Source organism: Penicillium rubens (genome assembly GCF_028828025.1).
Source record: "Penicillium rubens strain IBT 27055 chromosome Unknown utg000002l_segment0_segment0, whole genome shotgun sequence".
Taxonomy (NCBI): Eukaryota; Fungi; Ascomycota; class Eurotiomycetes; order Eurotiales; family Aspergillaceae; genus Penicillium; species Penicillium rubens.
This window is the reverse complement of record NW_026890600.1, coordinates 6,273,582-6,288,747: the sequence shown is the minus strand read 5'-3', so window position 1 is coordinate 6,288,747 and position 15,166 is coordinate 6,273,582. Positions and strand designations below refer to the sequence as shown.

At 48.5% G+C, this 15,166-nt stretch overlaps 5 protein-coding genes across 5 annotated transcripts; 3 read left to right on the top strand and 2 right to left on the bottom strand.

Moving 5' to 3' along the window:
• Positions 1-967: 967 nt before the first annotated feature.
• Positions 968-2,866, bottom strand: N7525_004860 (uncharacterized protein; the record flags this gene model as incomplete). The annotated part of the gene is made up of 3 exons (XM_002565389.1): positions 968-1,446; positions 1,500-2,082; positions 2,177-2,866. 3 exons carry the CDS (start codon positions 2,864-2,866, stop codon positions 968-970), a joined length of 1,752 nt encoding a protein of 583 aa, XP_002565435.1.
• A 293-nt stretch (positions 2,867-3,159) lies between these two features.
• N7525_004859 (putative pyruvate carboxylase) lies at positions 3,160-5,221 on the top strand (the record flags this gene model as incomplete). Its single annotated transcript, XM_002565390.2, has 2 exons — positions 3,160-3,209; positions 3,265-5,221. The coding sequence occupies 2 exons, from the start codon at positions 3,160-3,162 to the stop codon at positions 5,219-5,221; spliced, it is 2,007 nt and encodes a 668-aa protein (XP_002565436.2).
• A 650-nt stretch (positions 5,222-5,871) lies between these two features.
• N7525_004858 (putative inositol 5-phosphatase) lies at positions 5,872-7,212 on the top strand (the record flags this gene model as incomplete). Its single annotated transcript, XM_002565391.1, has 1 exon — positions 5,872-7,212. The coding sequence occupies one exon, from the start codon at positions 5,872-5,874 to the stop codon at positions 7,210-7,212; it is 1,341 nt and encodes a 446-aa protein (XP_002565437.1).
• A 2,672-nt stretch (positions 7,213-9,884) lies between these two features.
• N7525_004857 (uncharacterized protein) lies at positions 9,885-10,156 on the top strand (the record flags this gene model as incomplete). The annotated part of the gene is made up of 2 exons (XM_061213195.1): positions 9,885-9,962; positions 10,037-10,156. The coding sequence occupies 2 exons, from the start codon at positions 9,885-9,887 to the stop codon at positions 10,154-10,156; spliced, it is 198 nt and encodes a 65-aa protein (XP_061070216.1).
• Positions 10,157-13,459: 3,303 nt separating this feature from the next.
• N7525_004856 (putative RNA 3'-terminal phosphate cyclase) lies at positions 13,460-14,923 on the bottom strand (the record flags this gene model as incomplete). Its single annotated transcript, XM_002565392.2, has 1 exon — positions 13,460-14,923. The coding sequence occupies one exon, from the start codon at positions 14,921-14,923 to the stop codon at positions 13,460-13,462; it is 1,464 nt and encodes a 487-aa protein (XP_002565438.2).
• Between the last annotated feature and the right edge of the window lie 243 nt (positions 14,924-15,166).

The following is a 15,166-nucleotide window of genomic DNA, read 5'->3' as shown; positions in this document are numbered from 1 at the left end:
AATCTGTCTCATGAGCCCTGGAGACACAGGACCTAGGACCAAAGGCTCGAAGCAAACAAATAAGCGAGCAATCAAGCAAGCAAACAAATTTGTTTGCTCCGGAGACGCGTCTAGGAACAAAGAAAGTATAGTCGAAATGTCACAGGGAATCTATAAAAGCCATCAGCAAAAGGATCGAAACCTTTCGGTTCGGGATACGAGGCCCTTATTTGGAGCCGGACCTTCAATCCATTAGCTCTACAAACATGAGGCATAGACTTAGTGTCATAGTGTTGTCACAACTATAAGGAGGGATCCATCACGACAAACTGTTGTCGACGCTCAACCAATCATAAACGAATTGGGTTAGAGATCAACTGTATATGATACCCTACCTTTGGAGACATTCACCTACAATTATGACTACACATTTGACGATTAAGTCTTAGACATATAGCGTTGAACGTATTATATTGATATCAAAGGAGAACGTGGGCGTAGATGTAGTCTTTGCCCTTTCCCGAATTCTACTCTGGCACTTCTTCACGGTTTCCTCGCCATATAAAATAACAATAGAATACATCTGTTCGCTCGAATCAATACCCATGCTCAAGACATCCTGGCTTAGCGGGATGCAATTGAGTTGGCCATTGTGGATGTTGACCCGGACAAGAATGTAGATGGGCATTGCATCACTAAATCCACATATAGATGATTGTACAGCTACAGTAGGGCCTACATAAACCGGAGTCACACAGATAATGCTATAGTACTTCCAAGGTTGTGACGTGTAAGGCCCTACCCCTTCTCACCCGCACGAAATTGCCATAGCTAATGAGCCCGAGTCGGCGGACAGTATATTTTATCGTTGAAAATATCTCGAAAGTCACGGTATCCTTCCAGTGCGACGTCAGTTTCTTTTCTTATGAATGCATACGGTTCGTTGTATTGCTATATTGAATAATGTCTCATAACAAGTTCAATTCTATCAGGCAAAAGAAGGCTGGAGCTTCCCACAGGCTCGGTCTGCTAATCTCTCTTTCATGAGCACCTCATATACATGCGATGCCCATCCACAGCACACCTTCCGCGTATCCTTCGGGTCGATAATTTCCTCAATCCCAAACGCATTCGCTGTACGAACCGGATTCATCAGCCGCAGGTACTCCTCTTCCAATTCTTGATACCGTTCCTCCTTCTTTCCAACCTTCTCAGCTTCACGCAGCTCATGCCGATGCCCAACCTCAATTCCACCATCCAGAGGCAACGAACCCCACTGACCAGACGGCCAAGCAACCTGCATAGACGGATCACGACAACCCAACATAACACCGCCGGCCACACCGAAGACACGCCGTGTGACCACACTGAATACCGGAACAGTAGTGCTGAAGTAAGCCTTGGCGAGCTCAACACCCCAACGCATTGTCGCCGTGCGCTCTGCAACAGTTCCAATGGCGTAACCCGCTTCAAACATGTCAGCTCGTTTCAACTGATCTAGGATGAAACGGTATACTTACGGACGTCCAAAAACTGCAGAACAGGCAGATTCATCACATCACACAACTTCAGCAGCCGCGTTAATTTCTGGCTGCCAGCCGCATCGAGTGCCCCTCCATTCACTTCGCAGTTCAGAGAGACAATCCCAACAGGACGCCCACCCAGGCGTGCAAGTCCACCGATTGCAGTCCGTCCCCATAATGCTCCGATCTCGAACCACGAGTCTCTATCAACTACAGACGTGATGATTGAGCGGGCATTGTACATGCGTGCTTGTCGTCGAGGGATGATACTCCGCAGTGCAATATCCTCGCGCTCCTCCGAGTCAGTACAGGGTATTGTTGGCGGCGCGTCGCTCCCACTGTTTGGAAGATAGCTCAGAACTACCCGCAGCTGCTCGAAGCATTCTGCCTCATTGGCAGCGAGGTTATCAATCGTACCATTCATACAATGAACCATAGGCCCGCCCAAGTCTTGGAAGTCGAGACCTTCTTCGAATGTCGCGCCCTCGACAACCTTCGGGCCTGCATTGAACAGTGCTCCGATATCAGCTGCCATCACGGAGAAGTGACAAGACACCACTCTCGCGGCCCCAAGTCCGATCTACGCGCCGGTCAGCTCAGCTTGTATCATACAATACCAAATGGATTATCAGATAAAAGCAAAGACGAAAAGAAAATATCAGATACAAACTTACCGCAGGCCCAACAACAGCCCCCAAATTCGGAATCCCCATATTCAACTGCTGAATAACATACGGAAAGGACGCAACATGTGGAAGATAACTCCACCCCTCCTTCCGAATTGTCGTGACACTCCCACCCCCCGAACTCCCATCAACAAGCTTAACAACCGGCACCCGCAGCGCAATAGCAAGCTTCTCCACGTAGACCGTCTTTCCGTGGCTCGCGCCGTCTGCATGTCCAGACCGGATACTGAAATCATCAGCCGTGAGAAGGACCTTCCTGCCGCGGAGAAGTCCGGCGCCTTGGATGTTATTGCTCGGCACGAAAGAGACGGGCTTCTCGCGCATCGGCGCGGTCTTTTGCCATGTCACTGTGCCGGAGACGGAGCCAATCTCTTGAAAGCTGTTGGGGTCTAGGAGCTGCTCGATGCGCTCGCGTACCCATAGCTTGCCTGCTTGCTTTTGGCGTACGTAGCCTCGGTTGTTGGGGTCTGGTTTTGCGGCTATGGCGCGGAGGGCTGAGAGTTGGCCTATTACGTCTGAGTGGTCTGCTGGGAGGCGGTTTTCTGTAGACTTTGACTTTGGCTTCGGCTTTCTTGGTTGGCCTTTTGGTGGGGATATATGGGATGAAACTTGGTGTAGACGGTCGGTGGCTTGGTCTCTGCCTGTTCTGGTCGGTGGGTTGTCGTTGTCTTTGGTCATGGTGTATCAATTGATATAGATTGGTGTATTTCTTTTATTTTCTTCGACTACAGTGTACATACGTAGAACTAGAGATGTTTAAGGGTTTGGTCTACTGAGGGGGTGGGCAGACCGAGGGCCGAGGTCGCCCGCGTCGAGCTATAATATCTTGTTCAATGGTGTAAGTATCTTGCAATGAAATATTAAAGTGTCTAACTAATCTCTATCTGAAATATACCGTAGATTATTTCGTTTATTGGCTTTCCTCGTGCCTTTGCATACAATTACCCCGGATTTTTCCCCTTCCACCCCAAATGTCATCCCCGCACACACGCCCCATCAAGCGATTGTTGGTTGCCAACAGGTATGACCCTCTATAACACAATAATATTAGAAGGTGCTTACTTTATATTTTCTAGAGGAGAGATTGCCGTCCGTATTCTCCATGCAGCACGAGAGCTACCCGAGCCAGTCGAGACAATCGCTCTCTACACATCAGACGACCGATCGCACTGCGATCTAGGGCGTCCACAGAATGCGATCCAAATCCCATCAGCATCATCATATCTCGACATTTCCCTCCTGGTAGAGCTAGCCCAAAAGCATTCTATTGACGCCGTGCATCCCGGGTATGGATTCCTCAGCGAGAGCGCCGACTTCGCGCATCGCATGTGGCATGAAGCTGGCTCTCTCGTCGTAGGACCTGGATGGGAAAACCTCGCCCGAACAGGTGATAAGCTGCAGGCAAAGCATCTAGCGCAACAATGCGGCGTCCCTGTACTGGAAGCCATGAGCCAACCTACCACCAGCGTGGCCGAGGCACGTGCGTTTGCGACTCAGGTTGGTTTCCCCGTTATGATTAAGGCTGTTGATGGTGGAGGCGGTCGCGGGATTCGCCTTGTTCGCGAGGAGCATGAGCTGGATAATAGTATTCAGAGAGCGATTGGCGAGTCGCCGTCTCGGACTGTCTTTGTTGAGAAAGCTGCTGTGGACGGGTTCCATCATGTTGAGATTCAGATTATTGGTGATGGGACGGGTCGGGTGCGACATCTGTGGGAAAGAGATTGCAGTGCTCAGCGGCGGTTTCAGAAGGTGGTTGAATGCGCCCCGGCTTTGGTGCGGGATAGAGCTTTGGTCGGTCGAGTGATTGAATCTGCGCTCAGGATGGCAAGTGAAATCTGTTATCGGTCATTGGGAACGTTTGAGTTCCTTGTCAGTGAGCAGCGTGGGGAATTCTACTTCTTGGAAGTGAACCCCCGTCTGCAAGTCGAGCACACCATTACGGAAGCTATCAGCGGGATAGATCTGGTGCAGACGCAGCTTCTTCTCGCCCAGGGATACACTTTGCATCAGCTGGGCCTCGGTGCTGAGGTCAACGCAAGTCATCCTCCCCCAAATGCCTTTTCAATCCAACTTAGACTGTGTGCTGAAGACCCGAGCAACGGGTTTGCTCTAAGCATTGGCAAAGTTACCGGGTTTATTGTTCCTAGTGGCCACGGAATCCGGGTCGATACTCATGTCAATGTCTCTGGCCCCGCACTGGTTGTGGGATCCAATTTCGACAATCTATTAGCCAAGATAATCGTGACTGCGCCCACCTGGGAAGCATCTGTTAGAAAAGCCCAGCGGGTCTTGGCTGATTCTAGGATTGACGGTGTGAAAACCAATATCAATCTTCTACGGGGGATCGTGGGCCATCCAGATTTCATGGCCGGCAGAGTCGACACGCAATGGCTTGGGCTCAACCTCGACGCCGTACTCCAGCAAGGGGAGAACATATCGGAGACTCTGCGGGAACTAGGTGGTCCCGCCGGACCTTCACAGCAAGCGGTCTCCCAAACTGGACTGCCAGCGTCTAATCTCCTGTTCCGAAAAGGAGATGCATGGTCAATCACACTGGAACCTCTATCGAAGGATTCTCAACAATCAGACAAAGTGGCCCACCATCTGCGCCTGTCTCGGGTGCTGCGCAATGAGTTCCCAAGTTCCCTCACTGCCGAAATCGAATATACGACTCCGACCTCACAGGGCGCAATCCCGTATCGGATGCAGCTCGAAACAACCACGACTGCTGCATCAGCATTGGTATCCTCGTCGCATCGACGAGGTAATCCAAAGAATCCTCACCATATCATCCTACCCCTTTCTGGCAAATTGATTGAGATACTGGTGGCTGATGGAGAGGATGTTGCTGAAAATCAGGTCCTGGCTTTCATCAAGCAGATGAAGATGGAGCTCGAAGTACGAAGCCCCCGAAGTGGTCGGGTCAAATGGGTTTATGAGATGGAGGATGAAGAGGAGGATGTCGCTGAAGGTATGCTTTTGGTCGAACTGGAGCCAAATAATGGCAATGTGGAAGTTCGGGGTAAGTTATGATTCTGCGTTGTGTAGACTATAGAGGATATGGCATCGGTCCCCTCTACAAATCAAATTCAAGAGTCCCATACATCACCAACGAATCAGCTCTCAGATTCGCCTGGTCCTCCAGCATCATTGGTCTAGTGGTAGAATTCGTCGTTGCCATCGACGAGGCCCGTGTTCGATTCACGGATGATGCACAAGAATTTCTTTTTGCTTTTTGGCTAAGGAATCATTTAAGAAATTATGCTGTAGTCTTTGAAGATGTACGGAGCATGCCCTGGATAGTCCGAATACAGTTGGTTTGGGACGATATAAAGACGTGACATTGGTCTGTTTTTCTTGAAAGGAAAAATATATATATTTTTGAACGTCGTTTTCTATATTCTATAGATGCCTTGCTAGATATATTTTTCTACCCTTTAGATATTCACCAATGTTTATTTAAGATAATTCGTCGCAAGTATTGTTTTTGCATGTATCAGATGGTCTCTTCCTCAGACCAAAATCCGAATTCGAGTTGTGCGTGTTTACCTTTGGCAGGCCAAGGCAGGCCAAGGCAGGCGGTCAAGAAAAAGCGGTCACTTCTCCATGTGACGTCACCGCCTCAGCTTCCCCATCCTCTACTCTTCTGTCTCCTCTGGCTTGAACCAGAGTAAATTCTCAGGATGGATGCCCTCGGTGTCTATGTGCTGACCTTTAACTGTGCAAGAAACGTTGCCGATGTCGACGTGTTCGCGAACCACTTCTTCGACGCACTCCCCGCGTCTGGTGCGGGGAGCTCCGCACCCGACCTGATTTTCCTCTCGCTACAAGAGATCGCACCCATCGCCTACTCGTTCCTCGGAGGATCCTTCCTTCTACCTTACTTCGATGCATTCCGCCGTGCCGTCCAGAAGGCCGCAGCACAAAAATGGGACCACCACTATGTGAACTTCCTCACCGACAATACGGGAATGACAGGCCTGATGCTTTTCGCGCGCGATGACACCCTTGGCAAAATCGCCTGGAGAGACACAGCTCACGTCGGCCTCGGGGTCCAGGAAATGGGAAACAAGGGCGCTGTCGGGGCACGCCTGGGATACGTTGTTGAAGGACACCCATCCAAGACCGTGGACCTCACTTTCGTTGCGGCCCATCTCGCTCCCATGGAGGATTCCTACGAGCAAAGGAACCTGGACTGGAAGAGCATTGTTGAGCGTCTCGTCTTCTCGCATAACAGCAATGGCAGCAAGAGACTAGCGGAGATGTCAAGCGTGGACGAAACCACCAGCCTTCTCGACGATGCTGCATCGGCGCACGCGGAGGGCAGTCGCAGAGATCTCTTCGCACCAAACGCCTACCTATTCCTTGCCGGAGATCTGAACTACCGCACGTCGAATATCGGACCCTCCATTCGAGAGATCGAACACTTCCCCCGCCGCAATGTCGATATCGATAACCCGTCGCACTACTCCCACCTCCTAAAGAACGACCAGCTCGTGCGCGAGATGGGCTATGGCAGGACCTTCCACAGTCTTTCTGAGGCGCCGATCGATTTCCCTCCCACGTACAAATACTCGGATGCCGCGCGTGAAGCTGTCCGCCGGGGCTTGGACACTGGTGATCGTGAATGGGAATGGTCGAATCACCGCTGGCCCAGTTGGTGCGATCGAGTCCTCTTCCTCGATAAGCCCTCTTGGGTTGGTGAAGCTGGAAAGGTCAAACCGATCGCTTACGATGCACTCCCTCTCTTCGCACAGTCAGATCATCGTCCCGTTGCGCTCGTTGCATCGGTGCCACTGTGGCCCTCTGGTGCATCTTCAAACACTGAGAACGTCCGGGCTGTAGCTCCATTCTCTATCGATCCGAATTGGAAATCCAAGCGAGATACGGCACGACGAAAGGAGATTGTTGTGGGTGCTCTTGCGTACCTGGGCCTGACCAGGGAAGGAAATGGACTGTTGCTCGCATCGCTGCTCGGTATCTTCGGGGCGTGGTTCATTCTTCGATCTATGCTGGAGGTGTGAATGGCGGTGTGGTGAATGGCGCTCGGAGAGTTTTCTTTTTTTCCTTTCTTTTTTTTTTCTCAGATATCTTGCCCTGTCCTGCTGTCTCTTAGGTATTTTCGGAAGAATGTCATGCAATGCTGCCAGTCGCCAGAACCGGCACTGGATGAGAAAGTCCAGCTAATAAGTCTTACCGGCTGCAGTCCCAATTATGTACAATCAGACAATGTCGAAGATTTAGCAACAGCCTAAACTAGGCAGTACGGACCAATGTCACATAGTCACATGAACCGAGCCGATCCGAAACGGTCATGCATTCTGCAGGTGAGAGGGGTTGGATTTCTCGGATGAGGTCATATATTTCTTGGTTTTTCTCCCTCCGATTATCGCCTGTTTCTGGCTTCTCCGAGAGGTCCAAGGTTCCCATGACTGTGATGACTGGGCTGAGACTGTACCTGTAGGTACCTAGGTAGCTCTGCATACCTAGGTAGGTACAGGTCTCTCATTGTTCGTTGCTGTTGCTGTCATAGTAAGGTTTCCACACTTCAGTCTCCTCCACTTTGTCACACCGGGTTTTCTTATTATTTTTATTATTTTTATTTTTGGCTGTGACAGTCCAGATGCCGAGGTAAAACTTCGATTGTCTTCTAGACTCCCAAATGTTTCTGTTCCTGAACTGTGGTCCACTTACGCCGCGACATCCGAAAATACTGCTCTTTACAACCTTGGAAGGTAAATTAGATGTGTCACCTTTAACAAACGTGTAATGCATGGAACCACATGAACCGGTCAAGTGACTAGCAAGGAGCTTAATTTCCTCTCCAGACAATTTTAAAGAGACACGTCTAGCCTTCCGTACGACCTTGATTGCCAAGAAAAATGTGAAGAGGTTTCATGAGAGGCGGTGTGTGGTCTAAACGTGTATAGATCTTGGACTGTTAGGAATCCATTGGATCTGACAACATTGAAGTAAGCCCTGCATTTTGGGCATTGCGGACTACTCCGTACAGATATCTCATTTCCTTTGGAATGTTTCTGGCTGGACTGAGGAAAAGAAAAAGAGGGAAAAAGGAAAAAAAATGGAAGAAAAAAAAACGCCCGGGCTCCACAGCCTCCACAGGGATGAAAGGGAGAAACCATACAAATGTAGGGCCAAGTCAAAGGGCTATTGAATTCGATTGTTTCTAGTGAAGTTTCAAGGACTAGAATATTGGATGGTCATTGGTCTATACTGATATATAAGATAACGATCATCTAATATATAGAGTAGAAAGAATAGGGGGTTGGATATACAGTGCCAATACATAATCAAAACACAAAATGGGCCAAACGATGTCATTGACAGGGCTGATCAGGAGAAAGTGGACAGCACAGAAGGATCGGAATGTTCCATGCAAACTCACAAACGAGCCTGAAGTGGAAAATCGAGGAAATCCCCTGAGTTCGGTGGAGATTTTTCCAGAACAAAAACCCAGACTCCATAGCAGAGGCCCAAGAGCCCAAGACCCATTGGGAATCGAGGCTTCATTCTGAAACCCGGCACTCTCTCGAGAATACTAAAATAAGTAAACGAGGTGAGCAGGTCCACATTATTTTTCTATGTTTTATGTATCTACCAACTAAAATTGTAGGTTGTATGTTGTACTTCCATGTTCACGGAAGTCACGGAATAAATCTGAAGCTTAACGGTTTGGTTTGCATTAGGCTGCTGTTTCGAAATCTGCTCTTGTCAGCTGCTCCACCTGTCCCTGCAATATACAGATGAGACTGCGAGTCATCCCGCGATCTTGACGATGCATCCTACCGCCTGAATTTTCTTTTTGATGGCGGATCCTTCATTGGCCCCTTTCATGCACCGAAGACCAGCATTTGGGCCGATCAACCCGCATGTTCGGGTCTAGGATCATGATCGACCGATCTCTGCAGTAGTAGAATCTACTAAATAGATGTGTGCAACAGTACGACATATAACAGTATAACAGTACGTATGGAGTTAGTGTTATTTATCCATGGACACCTAGGGAGTTTATAGTCTTATAAAGATTACCAGTATTAAAAGGGAAAAAAAACCGGGAAGTACCAAGGGTACTCAATGTACTCAATGCTACCTAGCAAGAAGACATAGTGATTCAGATGGTTGGGTTAGAAAGAGATTAAAGAAATTAAAAAAATATATTGTAAAATAATATAAAACAAGTGAAAAAAATGGGTGAAATGGGTAAAAAAACAGTACTAATAATACTAAGAATAATATAAAACAAAAGAATTTAATAAAAAAATAATAAAAAATAATAAAAAACCAACCCCCAGCAAACGGTAATAAATGGAAATGGGAATAAAAACCCTAAAAATTCAAAAACTCCTATTTAACTGCCTAAAGAATTGTATTTGTTGGCTTTTACATGTCTAAGCCATCTTTTTGAGCCTCTGATATAAACCCGTCATCTTCTCCCTTTCTTTTCTTCAACTTCTCTACTTAAGTGGAATTTCTACCGCAACCTTCAACCTCCGACGTCATCGTGTTGTACTACACATTCTGGGCCTTGATCCTTATTCTCCGTTACATTTAATCTTGAAAAAAAAAGTATCTAGTCGACTTTTTTCTTTCCCTTTTCTTCTCTCAAGACTCTTTGAGAAGAATTCGCCAACTCCTCTTTGTCGACATTTGATCTAAACCCCGGTCAATATCTACCATGTATTCCTGCGCAAACTATCCCCGTGGTTGCCGAGGCCGTGTCAACCGGCAAGGAGCGAAGTGCTCCGACTGCGTTGTATGTTATCCCTAAAAAATAATATCTTTGAAGACAAAAGGTTATTCAAAGAATAGAACTAACTCCCTTGACAGTCTCTAAACTTGCGCCGCCCTGCTTTTGCTTCGCCCTTCGCTCAACCACGCGAGTACAAGCGCGCGCTGCCCTCAGAGCTCTTTGGCGAGCTTTCTAAAGCCTCTGAGCCAGAGCTGTAATGAATGCAAAGCTCGCACATCCCGGGACGGTCCGGAGAATAACCCAGCTCCTTGCTAGGTTGCATCCTGCCGGCTGGGATTCACCTCGCATGATCTACGGCCGCTTCCTTTGTTCTTTCTTATTTGCCTCTCTTACTCTCTCTCTCTCTCCACATCTCTCATCTGCATCGCCGGGAGTTTCTTTGTTATATTTGGCGACCTGCCATTTGCTCTGATCGCCTAATTTCCTGGCTTTCTCATATTACCTCACCTCTTCGATCTCGTCTGAACTCCCTACATTGGCCGGGCTAATGAGTGAGCTTCCACGAATCTCCTTTTGGGAACTGGGAAACTTGGCATGGACTTCGCGAACATTTCCTTTTTCACTCGCTTGGGTTTGTTTCTAGGACAAAGAACGGCCCGCTATTCTGTTTTGCATGGAGGATAGATCGCATTTTCTTTTTTTGCATGGATACCTACGGACATGGATCTGCCACTGGAGGGCAGTGGCGCTGATGGATTGGGTTCTTTCAACTCTCCGGTTGATCGTTGATCGACCCCTTCTTTTCCTTGCGCATACGTGTGCTTTGATATTCTTTTGTTTTTGGTTTTTATGCCCTATTTTTATGTTCTTTTAACTGATGTTGACTCTTTCCTTTGTGAACGGTGATGCCATACCCCTCTGTTTTACTTGCGCTATCATATGACCATTCCCCCTAGTGCTATATCCCTATTTACAGCATTCATACTGTTATGTCTTGACCTTCTATGCCATCTCATCTTATCCTTGTATAATCTAGAACTAGATCAGAATACTCAGCCCTGTCAGCAAAGCCCCTGTATTCCCAACCCCGACACCCACTTGCCTATCCTTGCAGTAGCGTGTTCGGGCCTCGATGGACATCCCCTCAGCCCCAGTGTAGTGCCACTGGGGCTGTGAAGTTTCAGCCCCCAAACACCCCTCTCCCAGACCCGACGTGGGGATCCGGCACCCGGCTAATCCTCTTCGCTAACATTTTTCAGCCGCAATAACTCCCGCGTCTCACATTGAAACAGACATCCGAGCGCCAACATACCAAAAAAAGAAAAAGAATTCGCATATACCCCGAAGTTTAGAAATCTGCCCGTGCACACACCTCACCCATCACCGCTGACTCAACAACACCTCAAACTCGCACGGTACCTAGGTACCCTCGGGTACCCTTCACCCTTCACACAGCCCATCCATTTCCATCGTCGCATCAACCCCGCCCCCGACTCCGCTGCGCAATGCCGACTCCAACCCTTGTAACTAAATCCCCGTCACGATCTAGACTCAGCCCGAATCTGTAGATCCGCGCCTTGTCGATGCACGGGTGGCATGCTTTTTCTAGTAAGTGGCCGCGCGACGTTGCACGCGTACGGGTTAGGCAATAAAGGCATTTGTGCGAGGCTTAGGCTTAGGCGTAGTACGACCGTCGTCGATCGGGTTTTGTCGAGAGCTCATGTCATGCAGGGGGTATCCCTGTCTTGGTGGGCGCACACATACATAGAAATGCACAAGCTCTCGGTGGTATTGCATTGACGCCGTTATGGCTTGCGGATACATCCCGGGGATATTGGCTTTCGCTTGTGAAAGTCATGTGCGGGTGGTTAGGGGGATCTAGACTGAACTGGGCCTGGCTTTTTCCGGAGAATTATTGGTTCCGAGGGGTTGGTTTCTACGATTTACGATGACGATGACGATGACGATGACGATGACGATGTGCGATTTGCTATCATGTGCTACGTTACTACCTTCTTTACGTGGATAGGGCGTGTCATACCTTGCAGACAAGACTATAGGAACGGGGGAAAAGGGGGCCGTCTACTCCGTGCAAAGTTCTCCGTACTGTGTTCTCCGTTCTCCGTATATAGGAGAATACCGAAGGAAGAGAACTATGTCGATCGCTTGTCTCAGAGATAGATAGTTCCACTCTATGTTGTGTTCCATATCTGAAACTATTGTCTATATTATTGTAAGCTAGACATTCCAGGAAACACTCAAAAAGAAGAACGGGAAAAAGAGTGAATCCACATTCCATAGTCGGATTGTGTCAGATTCGGGCTTTGAATGTAAAACAAAGAGTGGAATAAGCTAACTAACGAGTCTAGTGTTGAATATCCGCTTCTAGCCTCTTCTATTGGCCTTCTACGCGGTTTCTGTTTTGGTTCTCTAGCGTGGAAATCTCAAGCCCCTTTTTTTTCCCCTGTTTTGCTCGGTATCGCGTATTTTTTTTCCACGCTCAGCCACATTCCACTGTAGCGGATCGATCGCTGTTTCAGGAACTGTGGGGAATTTGGCACGTTCCATCAGGGGTGGTCTGCTCTTGAGATTTTCTCGCTAGTTTGGAATTCCTACGATCTGTTGATCGCTGTGTGGGAGGGATGATCGGTGTGGCGTTGCTTTTCCCGTTGACAGTTTGGTAAATGGATTATCGCTCTATATTTCCACATTTGGCATATTGGGTCACATCCCTGAACTTGAGGAAGCAAGTACCTACCTAGGAGAGAGTGGAAATCCTAGATTACTTTCCTAATTACGTAGATTAATACTATATTAACTTGTCTCCCTAATATCCCGACATAATGGCAATATGTTATGCAGCTGCAACAACATAGCCAATCCTCCATTAGAAAATAGATTAGATTTCGAAAAGTCTAGAAGGGAAAAGAAAACAGGGATCACATGGAATCCAACTCAGACACCTGTGAGCTTGTCTATATCCAACAAGCCAGAGTGGATATGCGTTGTTGCATGTCGCCCGAACACGAACACTCGATATCCACTGCGCCCTATAAGCGTTCGAAGGCACCCGTTTGACCCTCTGATCCGATACATGTGTCAACCCGTCAAACGTTGCCGTCGTGGAGATGTACCCGATCGGATCTACACGGTATACGCCTCTCGGCTAATAGTTACCAATTGGTTGTTAGTTCCGGTCTGGAACCTTCGGCTTTGGATGATAAGCACGGAACGGCTGGGATGACCCAACAAGTGTTTGGCCCCCTGGAAGAGCCGCTTTGGGGCGTAGATCCTTTAATCTCGGGCTCTAAGGTAGTCGGGCACGTTACGTGGACACCGGCACTTGGCGGAAGAAATTTGCGATGGATAGATTGCTTTTGCCGAGAGTTACAGCCAGTACGGAGTACGGAGCGTGCTGGGGCTCAGTTTAATATTGACGTTTTATATATTAGGCTTTCTTGGTGGATCATTGTTCGGGTGGAGGTTGCAGCCTATAGAGGCTCAAAATTCAATTGGCGCCTTCAATACTGCATTGTAGATGTTTCTCCAGATGCAACGGTCTATACATCTAACATCTGCCGGCACACCCATTGTGCGGTCTTTGTGTGGAGTGTCCAATCTCTCTCATCTTCCAGAGTTTCGGTATCTGTTGCGTCGGTATCATTCCCACTTGCGTGGCAGGCCTTTCCAAGTGCTTCGAAGACAACAACCTGGTCTCTCATGTAACTATCTAGACAAGCTCTCTTGGCGGTGGAAGCAGGTTCCCGGTCTGGCTGGGCATTTGGACTCTCATCTGAGATTTCCCCGATGAATCCTTCCACGCATCGGCGGACTAGATGTGCAGCCGCAGAAAATGGTATCTCATTTTGAGAATCATGCCGACGGTCCTGGGCTTGCTGGTGTTTTTGCTTCCCTTTGTTCTTTGGCTTAGGCAGACGATCACTTCCTATGCCGCCGAGAATATCGTGGCCTATTCTGAACCCTGAGGAGGTATGAGCCACAAGAAGGATATACACATGGCTACGGTGATTTGTAGCTTCCGATGTGTGGATTTTGATAGGAACTGGTGTATCTTTGGACGATGTCTCGGGAGCATCCTCTTCAGCTGGACGCGATGTAGAGCGTTTGGCAAATATAGACGGATTCAGCTTCATCGCTTCACGACGGAGAGTGTGCTGAGTGAATTGTTCGATAAACTGGCGAACGGTACTCCCCCCGCCCTCTTCTGCATTGGCGTTCAATGTAGGTTGATCAGGTGCTAGCACTGTGATATCAATTTGCGTAACTTTCCCACGTTTGTGATCCATCAAGTTAATCCGCGGGAAGCTGCATACAGGCTCGGCTGCCCTGTCTCGTTGTACTGACTCCTCGGGCTGGTTTTTGCCATCTAGATTATATCGAGATCCCAGCGTATGTATGAGGAAAGTGACTGATCCAAGGTCAACCGGCCCCGTTGTCCAGCCGCGCTTATGAAGGATAATGGACAGGGGAGGAAGTCCAAGCTTGGCAAAATTGGGCACGATGACTTGTGCTGCATAGTCATATGAAGGAGAATAAGAAGCGTTGGTTCCACCGGTTATGGTTACTTTCACAAAGTGAGCAGTCACCTGCGTTCCAACATGAAGCAGATACGGGTAGAGGGCCTGGAAGACGAGAAAGATGGCACCGGCAGTCGTGAGCTTGATGTCGTATTGAGACTTCATGGTGGCATGCGACAAGTCCAGAAGCGGTCCGCTTTTCGATCTGGTGGAATGCGGAAAGAAGTTCAGGCACTGGGAGCCAACCTCGCCTCCCGATACTTTGCTACCGCTAATCTCGGCCAACAGCTTCACTGCTGCAGCATGAGATCTCTTGAGTCCCTTCTTTCCCTCTCTGTTCCCGCGAACATGGTCAATACTAACTGGACGACCAGTCAATGCAGACAGCCCAATGGCGATGCGAACCAGCTGCCCACCTCCTTCCAGCGTTCGACCGTTCAAATAGACATGGTTTGATTTGGGTGAAGTAGATCGCGAGGCCGCCATTTCAGGCAATTTAGTTATATTTGACACTGATACCTTGGAATGCCTCGATAAATGTGCGAAAAACAATTAATATATTCATTTCGACTTTTGAGTTGGTCCTGAGTCAGATCATGAGGCTGCGTCATCTTGGCGTGAGTCACCGTTTGGGGCTCTTAGCGCATAACGAAGCTTGCTTCTGCTGGAAAGGAAACCGAGATTTGACCAAGAGACTTGGAAGGTTGGGAAATGGAAAGAAATGTAGAC